This window comes from Anser cygnoides, chromosome 1 (genome assembly GCF_040182565.1).
Source record: "Anser cygnoides isolate HZ-2024a breed goose chromosome 1, Taihu_goose_T2T_genome, whole genome shotgun sequence".
Taxonomy (NCBI): domain Eukaryota; kingdom Metazoa; phylum Chordata; class Aves; order Anseriformes; family Anatidae; genus Anser; species Anser cygnoides.
The window spans coordinates 67286614-67306407 of NC_089873.1; the positions used below are offsets into that span (position 1 = coordinate 67286614).

Genomic DNA, 19794 nt, shown 5'->3' on the forward strand with positions numbered 1-19794 from the left:
TTCTGTGGCAGTTATCAGAAGCAAGCAGCTTTTTTCAAAGTATCTTCCAGGCTCAGATTTCTGCCCAATACCCATTTTGGAAGTGGAGTGTCACAACCAGATTCCACAGGCAAACCTTAAAATATTCTTAAACAAGACATATGCCCTCTTAATCTAGTACCCAGGATCCCACAGGAATCATTACCAAAAGCCATGTCACCTGCACACTTCCTCACTGGTTTATGCAGATCTGTCAGACCTAGCTCCTATTGAACCTCTGGCGTCAATCTGCAATCTGCTTAGGTGGTTTACCTGTCTCTAGGCAATTTATAGCTTCACATTTCTTTCTCTCTTCCTCCTTACTATCAGGCAGACTCCACGCAAGCTAGGAATAGAAAGTGAACACCACTAAATCATTCCCAACAGGCTCCACCTGGGCCACAAGAAAGATGCTGAGTCATTTGTAATCTTCTGCCTGCAGCCTCTACAGCTACCCATATATGTCTGTGTGGCGGGTCAGGAAGCTTTTTACTGCCAGTGCTGCCATAGCTGAGGAGCTCTGACTCCTCAGCAGCTGTGCTGGCTCTAACTGTGAAATATTTTATTACACAGGAAGAAGCCTGCAAGGCAGGGCTACATTAAGCCATGGTTTTCCTCACCATTTCTTTCTTTCCTTCCTTCCTTTCTCTCTTTTCTTCCTTCCTTCCCTTCTTTGTCTCTCTCTTCTTCTGTAACATCCACTGAATTTAGTAAATTAGTAAAACAACAGCTGAAGGCTTTTGCACAGCACATGCAAATTCAGTTTGTTAGTAGCTCAAAGAAGGGGCTTTCCTGAGGGGTAAAGGGGCATACCAAAGACACCAGTGAGGTTCTAGGAAGCAAAGAAAGGGAGACAGAGGCCTTCAGGAGCTCCCTGTAGCCTGTGGAAGGTAGCAACACCTTTTACCTCATTGGAATGGGGATTGCCAACCCAATCTTACAGGCGGAGATAGAGGCATGGTTGAGGGTTTGGCCCTCTCTGAAGACTGTCCAGCTGTCTCAGCCTGCTGGAGCTCCTGGATAAAGGGTAGGCAGGTATGCCCTGCCAAATCGCAAGGGGACTCTCACTTCTGGGGTCCCAGAGACTGCATCTATTTCACATGCATAGCAGTATCCCCTGCTTCACCTGTACCATTTCTCCAGTCAGCAGAGCTCTGCAGGGCAGCATCACTCAGCTCTAAACTCTCCTGCATCCTCATGTGGAGCAAAGCTGGGCTGATGGCCATCCTCCAACAAGCAAAGCCCCCTTCCAGGGCATGCTGTGCCCCTCCGTTTGTCCTGCTGACAGCCAGAAAGAGGAAGGCCAGGAATCCCGACACACACCAGAGGAGCAGCCACCCAAGCACTTCTGCTGGTTCGGACATCCTTGGCCTTGTTGAAACCAGACATCGCGTGGCACAGGGGTTTGCTGGGGTATTTTTGTTTACCACAGTGCTGCCATTCAGCTATCCTACTGTGGACCATAGCCCACATAAGCAGTAAATTCCTGAAGCTTTTAGGTTGGAGGGTGGGTTAAGTTTCTAAGACAGTTACTGTAAGTTACTCTAAGACTTACTTGGGGTTATTTTAAACAAGCTATTTCTTGCTTCTGTGCCTTGACAAGAGTTTGGCTTTCCTGTTGCTTTTGCTGCTACAAGAAGCAAACACCGTGCTAACAAACACCAAGTTTTGTGAGGTGAGGAACGCTGTAAGTGCAGGCAGCACACACCTCCTGAGGAGCAGCCACAGACGATGAACAGCTTGCTTTCTACAGAGTTCAGTTTCTCCCCGTGCCATTGAAACCCACTCTTTCCCAACCGAAGCAGGCTCAGCCTGGCATGGGGAGGTAGCGGAGGGGCCCCGGGTCGGCAGGGTCTCGTCCCAGCCCGGTGTCCGCGCAGCTCGGCCCCGCTTCTCCTACGGGTCCGGGGTCGGCGAGCCGCCGCCATCTCACGGCTCTGCCCGCCGCGGGGCCGCCCCTGGCGGCGAGAAGGGAGAGCAGCGATCGGCTCCGCGAAGTTTCACTTTCCGTCCCTGGGCCGAGCGAAGCGGGAAATCAAAACTAAGCGGCGCAGTGGGCGCTGCTGCCCTCTGACGCAGCCGGCGAGCAGGGCGGCGGGGCGCCGCCGCCTCCCCGCAGTCTCCCTCAGGCAGCGCCGCCGCGGCAGCCGCACCGGCAGCGCCTCCCTCGGCCCGGCCGGCCCGCAGGTGAGCGGGGCGATGTGCGCCGTGCCGGCCCCCAGGGTCCGCCCGCGGCTCCGGGGGGTCGCTGAGGGTCGGCCGAGGCTCCAAACGCGCGAGGTAGGAGGTGTGAGAGAGCTCTGTGGCTGCTTGCCGGGGTCGGGGAGCCCGAGCCGCGGGTGGACGGCTAAATGACCGCACGCACCGAGTCGGAGCTCTGGTGACTCTGAACTCTTACCGCGTCAGCTTGGTCATTTGTATTTCTTTTAACTGATGAAAATAACTTTTGAGCTGGTGAATCTGCTAGGGCATTGGGCATGCCGTCAGGGGAGCGCGAGTAATGGGCGTTTGTAGTGGCCGGAATGGTTTCTCTTTTCTGTTTCAACCAATATTCTTTAATGGATGAAAATATATTAAAAAGGGAGCTGGACAAGCACGTAGTTGAACAGAACAGTGAAAAGTCTTATTTCAGTGGTGTCTAAGAGAAGCATGGAGGTGAAGGGCTCGGATCCATCCCATCCCCACAGCCACTCTTTGGGGAGCACCCGGGGGCCACCGTCTCCTCGGGGCTGAGGTCCATGCCTTTGGCAGCCTGCCCTGTGAGATAACTGTGAGGGGGAAGGAGTGGCGACGCTAGGAAAGAGTGACCGACAACCAGGGACGGAGAGGCCCTCCTCAGGCCAGCGACCTGGCGCGGAGCGAGAGCGAAATGGAGGACGCTGGGCTGAGCAGAGGGTGGGCAGGAGGGCTCACTGATCACGGGGTGGAGGATGCAAGGCGGACGTCGCTGCCGCCTTTTTGCTGCCCGTAGTTAGCGTGGTCGCTTGGCTTGGCCAAGCCACGTGCGCTGGGGCAGTGGTACTGAGCCATCCCCCTCGTCTGCAAAGGAAACTGAGAAGGGGCCCTGCTCTTCCAGTGAGAGGGGAGAAATCGGTTTGCTTGCTCCCCAAGTCCCATGCCCACGCAACAGATTTTTTATACAGTTATGCCAGGAAAGGAAGGTCATGGCAAATCTTAGCAATACTGTATTTTTTATAGCTGAAACGAGGCGGTTCTGTGTAAGGGTTGGAAAGTTCTGTTCCCGTCCCTGCTCCCAACCCAGGGTTCCTGTTAGCGGTGCCAGGGTGCCTGGGGGAGAGTTTCATTGAACTGCAGAGCCAAATCCTTCAAATCCTGCCATCTCTGTAGACCCCTGCACCTTCTTGCCCTACTATCTTTCTACCTATTTCTCAAATCACCCAAAGCTTCTTAGCCCTGAGCTGGCTCGTTCATCCTGCCCTTAATTCTACCAAGAACTGTGTTTTACAAGTTCTGCTCATCCCCAGCACAACCATCACTGCTGTTCAGCTCCTCTGCTGACCATTTCCCCTCCTTTCTGTCTCCTCCTGCGTCCCCCCTGGCTGCGGGTATTACTTTTGCTGATACTACACCAGCTACACCTGAATGCCTGGTTAAATTGCTTCCCAGGGAAAAGGCAGCATGAGTTCAGAGTGTTTTGCAGAAGAAGAAATTGAAATCCAGTTTTACTTTTCCCACATAGCCATCCTAATTGTTGCTTTTCAATACAAAGAGCAATGTTCTCGAATCTATCTTTGAATGCCTGATTTTTTTTTTCTTTTTTTTCCCAGATAAATCTTCTCAGCAAATTTGATGTTATCCAGTGTATCTGGGTATGTGACACTTTGAGTTCAAAAGTAATTTTGATAAAGGATGGTTGGGAAAAATATACTTAAGCTTAAAAATGGTAATTGGGGAAAAAATAATTTCTAGTTTTCTAGTTTCCATGATAAATTTTTCATAAACTTTGAAATATAACATTATTAGGTAGAGTCAACCTGAAAAATAACAAGCTTTTGAAACAAAAATTTCTTTTCATGAAAAGCAAAACCAGGATTTTTTGGTAATTTCCCTTTCTTGGTAGCTTTTCTTCATTCTTATTGCACCTGGAGTGGCCTCAGGTTCATTTTACATGCTGTTCAGTATTTGTGTAATAATGATTCCTGAGCATATGGGACTTCTTTCTCGCCCTCTCCTTCCCGCCCTCTCCTTCCCCCTCTCCTTCCCTCTCCTTCCCTCTCCTTCCCTCTCTTTCTCTCTCTTTCTGTGAATGTTTCCCTAAGCATATAAGCATACCATTTTTTTCTGATTCAGTTTCCATGTTGGATGTGGGCTCTTAAAAATGTTTCATTTTTGTTTAATTGCATTGGAGCATTTATAATATTGTTTTGCTTGAGTATTATTACTTTGCTTTAGTTTAGTGATTTTTTTTGAGTTTTATTTAAAGAGCCAGTAGCCGAGTCATAAGAGACTGTCAGAATAATGGTCCATTCAATAGTCCCCTTAAAATCAAGGCATTATAATGGTTCTCTTAAACAGTTCCTTTGCCTGAAGGATTGTAAAACAAAAATGATACTTAGGTGCTTAAATGCATTTAAAAATTAGAGTCCAAGGTGCCCCTCTAGAGCTGTGACTAGAGCACTTAAAAACAATGCAGAGAAGAGCCCAATCAGAAAAAAACACAAATTCTTATCAGATCAAAAGGTAGAGAAGGTGAAATTTGCCCCTTTGAATACTTAGGGTACTTTAGGCTTTAAAGCATTGCTTTTACTGAACAGAAAAATTTTGTATCATCTGGTATTTGAACAATTTTAATTATTTTATTCACCAAATCTTCTTGAACAGGTATATCTGGAGTTCCCAGGTTAGGTGGGGCTGTTTCTGTGGAATTGAAAGGCCATTTATTTAGTCATACAAGGAATACAGGATGTGCAGTTGCCATCCAGTTCCATGTCTCTTACCTTGCTGATATACTGCACAGCTACTATATCTATACTAATTCAAACATACCAAATGTCACTGCAGTAATCATACTAATTTTATTGACATTTCAGCTTTTTCATCATGAAAATATCAAATACAAAGACAAATCTTGTGTTTCTGGGTGTTCCCCATTTTTCTGTGTCCTTCTGCAGTCCTTCTGTCATAGTACCGTATTGTTGATGGGCCAAAGAAGTGGACGTCAAGAAAGGAGCAAAAAGCCAGAGATGTCACTAAGTGAGAACATGAAGGCAGAAGAAGAAGATGATAGAGAGGAAAACAAAGAGCTGAAGACTAAAGACCAGAGGCTACCATTAGTCTTTGGTGTGGCAGACTTAAAAAATGGTAATAAAGCTTTGCCTATTTTTCACTCATATTTTCTGTCTGTAGTGCCTTCTGTTCCATTCTTTGTCCTTAGGCTTCATCTTCTTTACCTCTTTGCTGAGGAATATGCAGGTGATTCTCATTTTGTACTGCCAAGTAACCATTTTGTTTTTTGAGAAGGGCTTATATGAGGATCTCAGCGCTTTCTCCCCTTTGAAGTCCTCATTTTGGTTACTACAGCTGAAAACACCTAGATGCTGTCCTCTTTCCAAACACAGCCAGCATTGCTTCGAGATTTGCTAAGCCACGGACGAGGTCCTGGTTATTCTGCTGCATCACTAGATTGGCCTCCCAAAGGGTGTCATCAGTATTTCAGGTGTACATGCTGTTCTGTCTCAGATATATCCCTCATTACCACTAGCTGTATGCAATTCAGTTGTTCTGAGTTTCTGTTCCATACCCTCTCTCTCTCTTTGGTGATGACTTCAGAATTTCTGATTGTAATTTCTGTGCCCCAAAGCGATATTAGTAATATCCATTTCTTTTGTATGCAGTGTGAACAGCTCTAGCTGACTTTTTCCACTTCTCTCAGGCTAGTTCCTTTCTTCAAAACTGAGACAAAAAAAAAAAAAAAAGACATCTGAGTATCAGGATCCTTGCTTACTTGGATTTTTCCTGTCAGTTGCCAAACAAAAGTAAATGTTATCTACTTGAACGTAGGCTGAACCCTCTCTAAGGTCTGAGCAAGATGTTGGACTTGTGCACTGGATGGGTGAATATGTACAAAAAGGAGTTTACCATCCCTTAAATGATTTTCATTTTCTTTTCTTGTACCTATCTTTGAACTCACTTCCTCTTTTCTGTGCCTACAGGAGCTGTTGGACTTTACAACATTGGGCAGACCTGCTGTCTGAACTCTCTACTCCAAGTGTTCCTCATGAACATACACTTCACTAGGATACTACGAAGGTACCACCTGTTTGAACTACCTGAGATAGCTTTCCTGTTGCACTGTTGTCTCTGTGCCTTGTTTGTGTGGGAGGTACATTTGAAGGATTGGCTCATCAGGAGTGTTAGGTGCTTTCAGCTGACTCAGCAAGGTCTCTGCGTGTTGTGCCTCTCTTGTACAGACTAGAGCCTACAAAGGTAGAGGCTGCAGTCTGACTCGTTAGTCATCTTTCATTCCTGTGATGTTTGCACATCAGAATGCTGCAGTCCTGAACGGAGCCTTTATGACTTGTACCTCACTCTTCCAACACTCACCAGTGTGCAGAGGGGGAAGAAGAAAAGTTACAGGCATGCATAGAAGATAAATGTCATGAATGGGCAAAGCTAAGTAATGTAGGCTGTAGGTTACCATTGTTATTTGAAGAAAGGCTCAGAAAAAAAACTGTTGACTGCAATAAATTTAGAGAGGATAAAGAGATTCCCAGTTGGCATATGGTTGAAATACAAGCATTATGATATACCTGTCCATGAAATTTTAGGGGTATGTTGAAAATGAAGGAAAGAATAGGTGGGAGGCAAGAGCAGCTCTGAAAACAGCTGTAACTAACGTTGCTTCTAGAGCATGGAAGGCACTTCAAGTCCTGCTCAGTTTGCCTCTTATTCGGAAATGGATATGGTGGTTTTACCCTGGTATGCAGCTGAACTCCACCACAGCTGCTCTCTCACTCCCCCTCCTCAAAGGAAAAGGGGGAGAAAATGCAATGGAAAGGGCTCAAGGGTTGTGATAAAGACAGGGAAATCACTCAATATTGTCACGGGCAAAACAGACTCAGCATAGGGAGATTAATATAATTTATTTTCTATCTCTAGCAGACTGGAATAGTGACAAACTAAAAGCAGACTAAAAACACCTTTCCCACATCTACCTTCTTCTACGTCCTCCCCCCAGGCTGTGCAGAAGAACAGGGAATGGGTGCTTTCCCTTTTTCCTTCTTTTGCTAAAAATGTGCCCATTCTGATTCTTCTGGAGTTGCTTGCTATCTGTGCCATACACCTCTGCTCCTTCAGGTGTGGTGTCTAATACTTCTCCATTGTGCTGCTTGATTACCATTCGTGTTACTTCTTCTCTTTATAGGATCACGGTGCCCCCATATGCTTCATTGAAAAGGAATAATGTCCCATACCAAATGCTTTTGCTGTTGGAGAAGATGCAGTCTGGCAAGCAGAAAGCTGTTTCTCCCATAGATCTTGCTATGTGTCTTTCAACACACAGAGTGAATAGTAAGCAACCCCCCTCTCATGTCTACCTCTTTCCGCAGACTGGGGATATTAGTTTTCAAGCACTAGCAAGCAGTGCAGACTTTGTCATCTCATTCAGGGATTCAGAAACATAAGGAATAGGTAGCTGATGACATAGTGCTCTTTATAGCTGTCTCCCAGTTGTGAGTGAGGTGCTGTCTTACTTCTGAAGAAGGGGAAAAAAAAGCCCTGCCAGATAACCTTGCTGATGTCCAAAGGATGAGAAGACTCAGCTATTTATGCTGGAGAGAATGAAAGGGCTGTGCAGAGCATAGGCTGGACAGCTTACAGCTTGATTTGTCTTACAGTACTGATATGGTAACAGTGAAACAGATAGTATTTCTTATTAGAATGAAGGGTTCATGTGGAAACGTTACTGAGCTCACCCAATTTCCCAAGGATCCCTTTCTTGTTTGTTGTTATAAATGCTAAGAGAAGAATTTGCTGGCTTACCCTCCCACCCAGACATGGGCCTGAAGGAGAGAGATTGTTGAATGCACAGGTGACCAGTGAGGATGTGATACTGAGGGTCTGTTTATGTGTACAAATAAAGATGGTAGTTTGCATACAAATGCCCTGATCTTTATCTTATAAAAGACAAAACAGGGCAGCACTGAAAGGGACAAGACAGTAGCCAGCCCAGATCTATGTGAAGTGGGAACATGAGCTAATGTATTTCTGTTTATATAATTCCACCTGAGACTGAATGGCTCTGCATTCTGCCTTTTCTCTTTCAGTTAAAGAGAGATGCCCAAACAGAGCTTGTAAAGCTTGACACTTTGTCCTTAAAATTCAGGTGTGGTTCATAAAGTTATATATCCTGGCAAGTGGTACTTTGCATGGATAACAGATGTGCTAGTAGACATGAGAAAAGGTGTATTTTCTGAGATTTCTTTGTTCAGGGATGCCTGTAATCTTAACAGAAACCAGCTGAAGTCAATACCTTTGGCAAGTCTTGCAGACTTTCAGGGAAGTTGAAAGCACTTCCATCTCAGGGTGTTGAATTATTCCACAAAATTTGTTTCACCTGTTATCAAGCATACAGGTAGTCCAGAAATATAAAGGTTTTGCTAAACCATGTGTAGTTTTTGCCCAGTTCCCAGATCTTGTGTTCCTCATGGGCTGAGAACACTAGTTCTTTGTATTCATGGACATGGATTTGTTTCCCTGAGTTGAATTTTGAAGTAATTCTCTTTTGAGAGATTTTATAGCAACCCATTCATTGAGCTGTATCCCACCATCTTTGGTTCTGAATATGCCAGTTTAGCCAGAGTGGAAAGCCAAAGCATAACATTACTGTATCATCCTTGGCTTCTTGCATGGGAATTGTATGCTTTATCCCTGGGTAGGAATTAAGTAATTTGTACAATTCTGTGTTTGAGATGTATGGATAGGTCTCCATATCATTTGTCTCATCACTCAGGAGTGTAATAGCCTTAGCAAGGGACTGGGGGAGATCGTGGAGTAGTGAAGATGAGAAAGAAAACAGAAGCTTCTCTGTATTGCTTGTAAGACGGACTCAAATAAATGCAACCCCTCAACTCAATGAGGCATCAAAGCCCTGTCCTGCAGTAGGTACTGGTTATACGCTAGGCTCTGTGTCTAGTGACAGGGACATTCCTTTTGCGCTGGGTTGTACAATGGGGCACTCAAGCCCTCCCGTATTTTCCCCCTGCCTGCTCAGGTCACATGAAGCCACCACAGCTTGTCTCCAGTCTGAGCTCTGTCCCTGGTGGAGGGTGGCAATGGAACAGGACAATGGATTAATGGGGTTAAGGAGAATGAGTCTACCTTTGCCATCTGTGGGAAGCATGTGCTTGCTGCTGTCAATAATACTGATCAAGGTTGTGTTTTCTGTTTGTCCAGTGTTTATACAACATGATGCTGCCCAACTCTTTCTGACTCTCTGGAACTTGGTAAAGAGGCAGATGAAAGACCAAGACCTGGTAAGGACAGTCACTGAAATGAACACCAGTCTCTTTAGCCTTTGTCATGTGCGGTTTCTTCTGCTTCTCTAAGAAGAATCCCATCCATTGTCAATTATCCTATGAAATTTTTGGAATTATCTCCCATCTGGATCTTCCCTCTCATCTTTCAAATGGACAATCTTGATTTCATAGACTTCATCAGTTTGAACCACAGTTAACTTTTGTTCATCCTATCTTTAGAGCGTGTCAGGGTCTTCTTTCTAATGGGAGAGTTTATTAATAAACAAAACGATTGATCTTTGTGCAACACCAAATTTATTCAACACGCATTTCTTTACTTCCCAAATTTCTGTAAGCATTAGTTGGCATGTCTTGACACAGTTTCTTCATTCTTTGAAGTCACCTATGTGCATTTCATTAGTATTAGTCACTGTTAGTACATTATGTATATGACAGTTCCTCCCAGGGGAGCTGTGTAAAATAAGAGAAAAGTGACTCTTCCTCAAGCCAGTGTCGCAGTTCCCTTCATACAGAAGATGGGCTCCTGTTGCAATTCCAAACAAAACAATAAAACTGCATTAAAGCAGACACTGAGCTGTCCGTTCTTATTATAGGATGCGTCTCTTCCCTCTGCTAGGGGATGAGGGGAAGGAGTTGTTCTCCTTTAAATGGTGGGAAGTGCCCTGTCCACGTAAGTCAATGTCAGATCTGGGTTCAAGCCTTAAAGCAGTGACACTGAGTGAAGTGACATGCCCACACAGCCCTTCCCACCCACAGGGGGAAATACCTTTGTTGTGTTCTTCACCAACCATGTTTTGGCTATGTTTACTCTCTCCAGGTTACAAAGTTGAGTGATTTGTACACTATCTGCGTACAGGAGCACCTGGCCTGTCAGATATGCTCTTCTGAAATGAAGAGGAATAGCAACATGTTAACCCTTCCACTTCCAGTGTTGGATTCCAATTCCCACATGCTGAAGACGCTGGTAAGATCAGTGGCAGCACTGTTTCCTTAGGAAGGAGATTCTCCTCTATTCACTGTGGGAGTCTTCTCCCTGCAGGACTGGTGTTTCCTGGGACTCATCTAGAATCTCTGCAGATTGTCTGGGGTTTTGAGGTGACCTTTTCCCATTCACATTTCTTGTTTGTTTTGAGGGGTTCTCAATTTCTCAAAAAAATCTGTTCGATTTTGGGGTTGGAAGATCCAAGTCCTTGAAAGTTCTTTTTGAGAAGACTGTTGACTAAATATAAGACTCAGACTTACACAGTGATGCACACCTGTGACAGCTTAGCTGTCACAGTGAAGTGCCCTAGACAACTTGTAATCCTTGGCCAGACACACTGCATTTGCCCAGTGTAGTGCCTTTTTACTGTTAAACTGGTACTGCTGTTCAATATCCAGATAGAGCAGTGTTGGTGGCAGTGTGGGTACTGCAACAAATAGGGAGTGGATGTTTTCAGCTTCAGTGGACAACTGAACCTTATTCTGACTACTTTGTACTGTTCCAAGATAAAGGAACCTCCTTCAGAACCTCTGAGGCTTTTAAATAGGTGTAAAATACACTCATGCATCAGTGCCTTTTTTGTGCAATGCAGTATACTAATTTTTTGGTGCTTTTGAAACACCACATGATGTAACACCCAGAGCTAGGGAAGAGGGGATACACAGGGAGCTGATTGTTTATAGGGTGTTTGCCACAATATACCACTGTCAAATTTAAAGAAAATGAACATGGTGGTGGGGATGATCCAGTACCAGGCTGCACAGTGGGGTTATGGTCTTGCATTGGGCTAGAATATAGGGTAAGGACTTAATCTGGGATCTAGCCTCACTTTTACCCAATGCAAGGGTAAGAACAGGTGACCTCTCAGGGCTAGAGTATGAAAAGGGAGATAGGGTGTAATGTGTGTCCTGAGTGAAAGCTGCACAACTATTTCTCAAACATACTCATTCTAAAGTTGGAGCTAGAACAGTGTATTTCTGTTGGTGTTACTTTGTTGATGTTTTGGGGATATTTTTGTTGATACAAAGAAGATATTCTTTCCCATGTTGGCATAATGGGACAAGTGTCTGTGTTAGGACTGTCCTGGCCTGTATGGGACATCTGGTCACGCTGCAACAGAAGTGATTTGGCACAGAGTGTATGTGTAGGCATGTGTACATACGTGAATGCCTAGTCAGTATAGTCTGACTGTGACTGTATAGTCACTTATAATACGAGGATCACTGTATAAAGGGAAGCTTTGCAGTCATTTGTTTGCTGACTTCAGATGGTGGAAGATAAAGAACTGTGGCTTAATGAAGATAATTTTCAAAAGTCACTAGTGACTTTGAATCTCTTGGTTTTGGGTGTCCCAACTTAAAGGCTCTTTGGTTTTGGAGGTTAAGTGCTAAATGAGAGTTTCCAGTCCTAATGTATCTTAAGCAGGGCCTTTTGGAAATTAAGACATCTAATGTCACAAGTCTCTTATAAACAGATGGGTCAGAAGGTCCACCAGTCTAATTTTCTGCATTTGGTTAAACTTCCCTGCTCTGCCTTAGCCAGTCTTCATACCCAGTAAGTCTTCTTCCTGCAAACTTCCTTCCTGAATTCCATCTTTGTATTTAGAAGAATAAAGGTGATTTTGCTTCTGTCACTCTCCTGTGTGCAGGAAAACAAAATAAACTGTGCTGTTAGAGCTCAAGTTAAACAAAAAAGGAAAACTGAAGTACCTGTATGGGCTGACATGACCAAATCCTCCTCCTGTTTTGTTTGGTTAAAAAATTGAATGTGTTAATGCTACTGTGACTAGCATGTTTTACAGTGCCACTTGCTGCTTAGTGTATGGATCACTGAACGCGTCACATTTTCTAACTGCTTGTGTAGTTGTTCAAGAAGGAGCCTAACTTATAGTATACAAATCAGAAGAAAGCAAGGCAGGCAAAATCTGCTTTTTAACATGAAAAACGAGCAGAAAAATCCAACTAGCAGTACTTGATTTCACTCTAATTCATGATAAAGAAAAGTATTTTGCATTCTTTTGTCCTTTGAATAAAATAGGCCTTCTGTAGCTTTGCTGTTTGCATGTACCCTGTGAAACAAAGTAGAAATAGAAATCTGGCTTGAAGGAATTCAACCGAACGAAATCTCCTCTGTCTTCTCAGGAGGACTGTCTGCAATGCTTTTTCCATCCAGAAGAGTTGACTGGTCACAACATGTGTTTCTGTGAATACTGTGATAAGAAAACGCCTTTTCTGCAGGTAATCAGAGAAGTATTTCCCTGTATGTTTCTTATACCCAGAACTCCCTGTAGGACTGGGAAGGGTGGAGAAAGGACTGAACCATATAAATTTAAGAGGAGATGAGCAACCTAAAGATTTGCCTGCATGGCAGCACTAGCTAGGTATAAGCCATGTGCATCTTTCTGATTAGGAAGATCTGTGCTGTGAATGTAGCTCTAGTGACAAAAGAATGCTTTCCTGGGTTTTAATAGAAGTCACCTAGGGTTAGACGAGAATATGCTACTGGTGCTGTGCATACCCTTAAGAGTAGGATACCGTAGGGTGATTTGTTTTCTCCCCTGCTCTCCATTGGGATTTGCACTTACAGTATTGGTCTCTGCCAGCAGATGAATTAGCTGTTTCATGAAGAGACAAGCACGTTGAAGAGAGAGATGTGTAGGGGAGAGTACCTCAGCTCAAGACTTGGAGGGGACTTTACACAATATTTTCAGGAGTGGGTTGCCCTCCTAGGCCACGGTGCATACATATGTCTTGGTGGTAGCAGCAGTAATATCAGCAAAGGCAGTGCTGGGAGGAGTGAGCTGTCAGCTTGGCATCCTCCACAGAACTCTGCTGACCATGTCACAAGGATGTTGGCTTGCCTCTCCTCACCAGGCTCTGTGGTTGCCTATCGACCCACGTGCCCAAGACCTTATCTATTTATTGGTGGTGTTGTGGTGCTCAGGTTTAAGGAAGTGATGAACACATCAGCTATCTTGCCACTGAAGAATAAGCCAACCCAGCAGACAGCAAAACAACTCAAAGTAATCTTCACAGACAAGATGTTCAAGAGAGAAATTCCTTCTGAACATGTCCAGTTTTCATGGTGTATCACAGAATCGTCTAGGTTGGAAGAGACCTCCAAGATCACCGAGTCCAGCCTCTGACCTAACACTAACAAGTCCTCCACTAAACCATATCACTAAGCTCTACATCTAAACGTCTCTTAAAGACCTCCAGGGATGGTGACTCAACCACTTCCCTGGGCAGCCCATTCCAATGCCTAACAACCCTTTCAGTAAAGAAGTTCCTCCTAATATCCAACCTAAACCTCCCCTGGCACAACTTTAGCCCATTCCCCCTCATCCTGTCACCAGGCACGTGGGAGAACAGACCAACCCCTACCTCGCTACAGCCTCCTTTAAGGTACCTATAGAGAGCGATAAGGTCGCCCCTGAGCCTCCTCTTCTCCGGGCTGAACAATCCCAGCTCCCTCAGCTGCTCCTCATAAGACTTGTTCTCCAGACCCCTCACCAGCTTCGTCGCCCTTCTCTGGACTCTCTCGAGCACCTCGATGTCCTTCCTGTAGCGAGGGGCCCAAAACTGAACACAGTACTCGAGGTGCGGCCTCACCAGAGCCGAGTACAGGGGGACAATCACTTCCCTAGAGCTGCTGGCCACACTGCTTCTTCTACAAGCCAGGATTCTGTTGGCCTTCTTGGCCACCTGAGCACACTGCTGGCTCATATTCAGCTGACTATCAACCAGTACTCCCAGGTCCTTCTCCGCCAGGCAGCTTTCCAACCACTCATCTACTGGTTTGGCGGTCTATAACGGACGCTCACCAGGATGCTTGCCTTTTTGGTCTTCCTGCTGATCCTAACCCATAGGGACTCAACCTTATCATTCCCAGCCTCAAGTTCCACAACATCAAAACACTCTTTAGTATAGAGAGCCACAACACCACCCTTTCTGTGCTGCCTGTCCCTTCTGAAGAGCCTATAGCCAGACATTGCAGCACTCCAGTGTAGAAACAGCCTGCTGGCTGTGGCAGCTGTCTAGCATGCTGCACCATCTGTATTATATGCTGTGGCTGCTTTGGTTGCCTAAACAGTCTTTAGCACCATCATCTTCCAGTCCATGGGTCAGTGATCTGAGGGAACAGGTATGGGAGTGCTACCAACCTGAAGCTGGGAAAGCAGATGAGAAATGAAGCAGCCCATGAGACACCTAAAGCTCAGCGTTGATCATGCTGAAGTTGAGAAACTAGGTCATCACAGCTTTATTACATGTATGTCTCCTCTGCATAGATGGGCTACTAAGGTTTGGCACCTGCTGTCCAGTGCAGTTGGTTTTCATTCACTGTAGCACCAGCTGCTCCCTGTGCTACATTCGCTTGGTGGTAATGGCTGTTTCCATCCAAGCTCCCCTGGGTTTGCTCCTTGGTTTTAAATCGCATTATTTATTGCTTTACAGAGCATGAAGCTAGTACATCTGCCACAGACCCTGACCATACACCTAAAGCGCTTCTGCTTTGAAAGATCAACCAATGTCTACAAACTTAGTCACTGTCTGCCATTCCCACAAGAACTTGATTTCAATGCAGTCTTGACAGAACAGCAGAGCCAAGCACATGGCAGTGAAAAGGTGAGATACACCCAATGCCTTCTCTGAAAGAGGTAGATTTTCTTCTTCCCTTTGCTCAAGTTTGATAAAGTTTGAGATCAGACCAGTGCTCACCTCAATTCAAAGCATCTGTCTTAGAAATGTACATCTCAGGCTTTACCTGTGTCTGGAGTTGTCTCACATCCCATGGTTCTGGCTATTTCAGGCATTATTCAAGTTTCTGTGCTTAAATTAAATCACCAAAGGTACCATAACTGGAGCTTTCTGCCATTAGGACAGAAAACAGGCTTTATGGAAATAAAACCTTTTCTTTTTCCGAGAATGGTTAGCATAACTTTTTTTCTTCTATGTCTAAATATACTACCAAAATACTTAAACACAGTCGATTTGGATGGGCCAAATCCAGATGTTGCCTGAGAGGCAACTTGGGGTTCAGCTTCTGTGGCAAGACAGCCTCAGTGAGCCCCAGACATACCATCTGCAGAGGTTGGCAGCCCAAGACAGGGGAATTTCACTCCTGGCGGTTTCCTGTACGTTATTGTTTGTCACAGAGTTGAAGTTAGCAGGGAGACAACAGCTTTGCCAAGCAGCTGAGTGATCTACCACAGTGTGGGTCTCTTCGCCTTACTAAGAAGTAACAAGGGAAAGTGTGGCAACAGCAAAACCTTGCTGGTGCAGTGCTGCCTGCAGCGTAGCACCTTGTCACCCCTTTACTGCCTCTTTGCTGTCCTACTGCCTTTTCTACATTGCTGTGACCTCCAGGGAGGCTGCCAGTCCAGAGCAGGCGGGCAGAACTCTGAGGGTAACAGTATAAAAGGCAGGGTACTCTAGGCAGATCTAATCTTTCTCATTTTTGCTTATGAGACGCACATTCTTGCTGTCCTGGCTGCTGATTTTCTTCAGCAGCAATAAATGAAAACTGCTTCACTGAAAATTACTCTTTGTGGCTCTTTACAGGCTGCCTGGCGGTATGAGATTTTTGCTGTTGTCGCTCATTCAGGATCAACTAATTCTGGACATTACTGTGCCTATATTCGAAGCCTCACAGAATGCAAATGGTATTGCTTCAATGATTCTACCGTTTGTCAGGTGAGGACACAAATCCACATTTCCTTTGTAGCTTTCCAGACACTCCTCCAGATGTTATTTAGTCTGACTGACTGCTGATAAAAGAGAACCAGGAGAGAAAACTGAAGCTGCAAAGCTTTGTGCACCTCGTTCTTCTGCTACAGCATACTCTGAGCTAAGGGCAAAATGGCTCTAGCTTCTGTACAAAAAAGACCTCAGGCTCTGGTCTGCATTTTGCAGAAACAGCCATTGACCATATGCCCTACGTTATGTACTCTAGATCTGTTTAATGTATGTTCAATAGAGGCAAAGGAACTGATTTTCCTCATAAGTAGGAGTAATAAACTGCTTTATTACAATGTTTTTAGTTCTTGAAAGTATGATTCGTGTCACCCTCATGAGGACTGCTGTACTTGTGTCACTGTATGCCCATCCATTAAGAGTTTTTACCACCTTCATCTTGTGTGCTTTTCCTTAGGTATCGTGGGATGATGTTAAATGTACATATGGACATTCGGACCTCAACTGGTAAGTGAGAGCCTCTGTGTTTTTACCCGATGTCTCTCTGGGGTCTGGAAAATGATGTAGCAAAGAGAGGGAAAACAAATTATTTCAACTGTATATTGCCTAGCATGAGCTGAGAATACAGAAGTGTAGAAGGGGCATTGCTGCAATCTGGTTACTTGATACACCTGTATACGGCTGTACCTTGAGCCTGCAGGATTAATGAGTAGTCACAAATGGGGCTGCAGGAGCGGTATTGTGACTTATGATTGTCACCAGTGCCGCCCTCGATCCTGACTAAAGTTAGGTACATCAGTCAGGATTTCTCCATGCTTTGTGTTTTGATGCATCATAAGACCATGAGCATGGAGAGAGAGAATTCCTCCTATAAGCTATAGCGCTGCCAGGGGGTTAGCATTATAAGCTGCCGTAGGAACACTGGGGAGAGCCACTTCTGCTGACCTAAATCTCAAAAAGGATGACTAGGAGAAAACCTGGGAGGTTGCTTGCAACTAAGATTACCAAGATCTTCAAACATCCTTGCTATGCTTTTTCTTATCTTCCACAGGGGACAAACAGCCTATCTCTTGATTTACATGAAAAAGCATCCCCAGTAGGCTTATCCAGGTGTATCAGAGTGTTTTGGAAAGCTGTTCCTGGTCCATGAAGCTCAGCATCTCTGTACCAGTATGGATGGGTAAAAATGCTCCACAGGAAAGACCTGCACTCAGTCTATGACCTGTCTTCACCTTTTTTTAATAAGGGAAATGGAGGACAAACTCAGCTGGAGAAAGGATCTAAGAGCTGTTGCATCTAGAATTTTTTTCCTTCATGTCATGTGATTATTTATTTACTGTATCCTTGATATTTGTGTAATTCTATATATTAATTTCCTCTTAAATAATAGTAAAGTCAGTCTTTGTCTCTGCTGATTTAGCAGTTTATTGAATGCTGATGCCTAGATTCCAATACAGAGGAATCTTTTGTCCTGAAAGTCTTCATGATGTTCCAAGAAGGCATATGTTATGGCTAGAGAGCCATGATGGCCATAAGGTCATGTGACCTTGAGGCTTACTCTGCCCTTTTAAGGCCTTGTTAGATGCTGGCATGATGGGGAGAGGACCCCAAAAGTCTTGAGGAAACAATTGGAACAGAGACCGGGGTCCTTATCACACATGCGTCAGTGATGTTTGCTCGTAAAAGCCTTCTAGGAAATGTATCACTGCAGGGATTGAGATGTTACTGAAAGTTGGTGTCAGCATAAAGTGTTTTTAAATCAGGAGCTACTGTAGTAGTTCTGATTTGGGAGATGAGTTTGTATGTGTTTATTTAGATGATTATTGTTTTAGCATGCCTATCAGGCATTTTTATTCCTTCTTTTTCCTCTATAGAGGAAAATACTCAGAGTGATATCCAGAAATTTTGAAGGTAGTTATTGATTTTGTGCAATACACTTGATAAAATGTGGTAAGAGGAGAAATGAGAAGCCCTAATATGCTTGAACTTTGGGAATTTTTGTGTTTCTTCAGCTCTTTGCCAGCAAGAATTGTCTTGCTCTCTTCCTTCCTTCTCTGCCCATGCAGTGGAAATGTCCCCCAAGCAGAAAATATTCTGTAGAGAGCAAGTCTGTAAAAAAGTGAGTCATTTTAAAATCTTCTGTTGAATCCTGTCATTTTGTGTTATTGGTCGAGCCTGTGCTCCCTTGGCAAGACTACACAGCTGGAAGGAAAATGCAGAAAGGAAGAGTTAGAAGGGAAGGTCAGTATCACGCAGCAATCAGAAGAGTGGTGTTCTAAAGTCTCATCATAAGATTCATCTGTGAGGAAAGTTAAAAAGTTTGGTTACAATGCTTTTAAAGCGCTCGTCATGGTAGGTCTTGACCTACCACAGTGTGAAAGGGTCAGTGATTCCCGTAGTTTGATACCTGAAGGTACCTTCTAGCCTAGCAGTATTCTTTGACTGTATCTTTACAAGGGTGCTATTTTTGTGGGACTGGGTGCATTTAAAAATTACTAATTTATTTAGAAGCTATATATAATCTTTTTTTTTTTTTGATTATGATGAAAGTCCCGAATCATGTCCGTTTTCTGTTGGTATATGGAAGGTAAATCAACAGTTTTGATCATAGCTGTAGAATTAAATTATTATGAGCTAGCAGGTATTTATTTCACCGTATTGGCAAGGTCCATTATTCTCTTTAACTCTGTTGTACTTACACTCCTCATTCTGCTTTAAGAAATCCTAATCTATTCTTCATCACCAGCATGAGGAGTTTTCAGCCTGTTCTCTTTCAGGAATGATTTACACTCCTTCTAAAATACCTTGTGACTGGTGAATAAGAAAATCAAGTTCTGGTCTGCTTTATCCATCACTTTGTATATCTGAAGTAGCTGAAAGACTGTTTAATTCCAGAAACTGAGAATATGTCAAAAGACTGAAAGAACATTTCTGATTTGATATAACCCGAAATTTAAAAACAAGCTATGCTTATGAAAAAAATGCCTCAAGTGTATCATACATGACTTTAAAGGTATGGCACCTGGTAGGGAAGGAATTGTTTAGATGTATTAAGAATCTTTTTAGTTAGTTTCTCAATAAAAACAAATCTGTGCTTTTTATTCTTTGAATAAAACATGATGGGATAAATTCCCTAGAAAATAAGCTTTCTGGATTGTTCTTGGTCTGTTTTTCCCTCAAATCATAAATTGCCCAGTAAGGGCCACTCAGTTCCCACTGCTTATTAGCTTGCCTTATCCCCAGCAACAGCACAACCCCACTACCAGACATTTCTGTGAGTGTGGTGTTCTCTTACGTGCTGGAAGCCAGGAGCTGTCAAGTCCCAAATGTGGTGTAGACAGAAATGGGCACAAAGCTTACACCTTTGATACTGGAAGCCCCAGTGAGGTATTTCTAACAATTAGGGCTCCTTGGGGACATTTTTGTATCAACTGCTGGAACACCTGTGGGAGAACAGCGATGCTGTAAGAGACAACACATGCTATGTGATTTGACTGCACTGGCTGGCTTTCTAAACATGCAGAGAGGCTGTGTCTGGTAAAGACAGAGAGATTTAGCAGTTTACCATAACCCTGCAGTAACCCTAAGCTAACCCTAACCCTGT

The 19794-nt window shown here is 44.2% G+C and overlaps 1 protein-coding gene across 4 annotated transcripts; it reads left to right on the top strand.

Moving 5' to 3' along the window:
* The first annotated feature begins 2056 nt into the window (after positions 1 to 2056).
* On the top strand, positions 2057 to 19334 carry USP18 (ubiquitin specific peptidase 18). 4 transcript variants are annotated; one of them, XM_048047318.2, is made up of 12 exons: positions 2057 to 2298; positions 3807 to 3848; positions 5151 to 5340; positions 6192 to 6288; positions 7403 to 7548; positions 9433 to 9512; positions 10333 to 10479; positions 12639 to 12734; positions 14952 to 15122; positions 16059 to 16190; positions 16648 to 16697; positions 17242 to 19334. In XM_048047318.2, the coding sequence occupies exons 1-12, from the start codon at positions 2218 to 2220 to the stop codon at positions 17288 to 17290; spliced, it is 1281 nt and encodes a 426-aa protein (XP_047903275.1). In that variant the 5' UTR covers positions 2057 to 2217; the 3' UTR covers positions 17291 to 19334. The 4 variants fall into 4 exon arrangements, with proteins under 4 accessions (XP_047903275.1, XP_047903333.1, XP_047903221.1 ...); XM_048047376.2 differs by having other exon boundaries at positions 2065 to 2205; XM_048047264.1 differs by lacking the exon at positions 3807 to 3848 and having other exon boundaries at positions 2075 to 2205.
* The last annotated feature ends 460 nt before the right edge of the window (positions 19335 to 19794 follow it).

What these genes read in the sequence shown, in the direction of transcription:
- USP18 (XM_048047318.2), top strand. Translation starts at nt 2,218, where the DNA reads ATGTGCGCCGTGCCGGCCCCCAGGGTCCGCCCGCGGCTCCGGGGGGTC. An exon ending in AAGCACATGGCAGTGAAAAG is followed by an intron (nt 15,123 to 16,058) that starts GTGAGATACACC and finishes GGCTCTTTACAG; the next exon opens with GCTGCCTGGCGGTATGAGAT. An exon ending in GGACATTCGGACCTCAACTG is followed by an intron (nt 16,698 to 17,241) that starts GTAAGTGAGAGC and finishes TATCTTCCACAG; the next exon opens with GGGACAAACAGCCTATCTCT.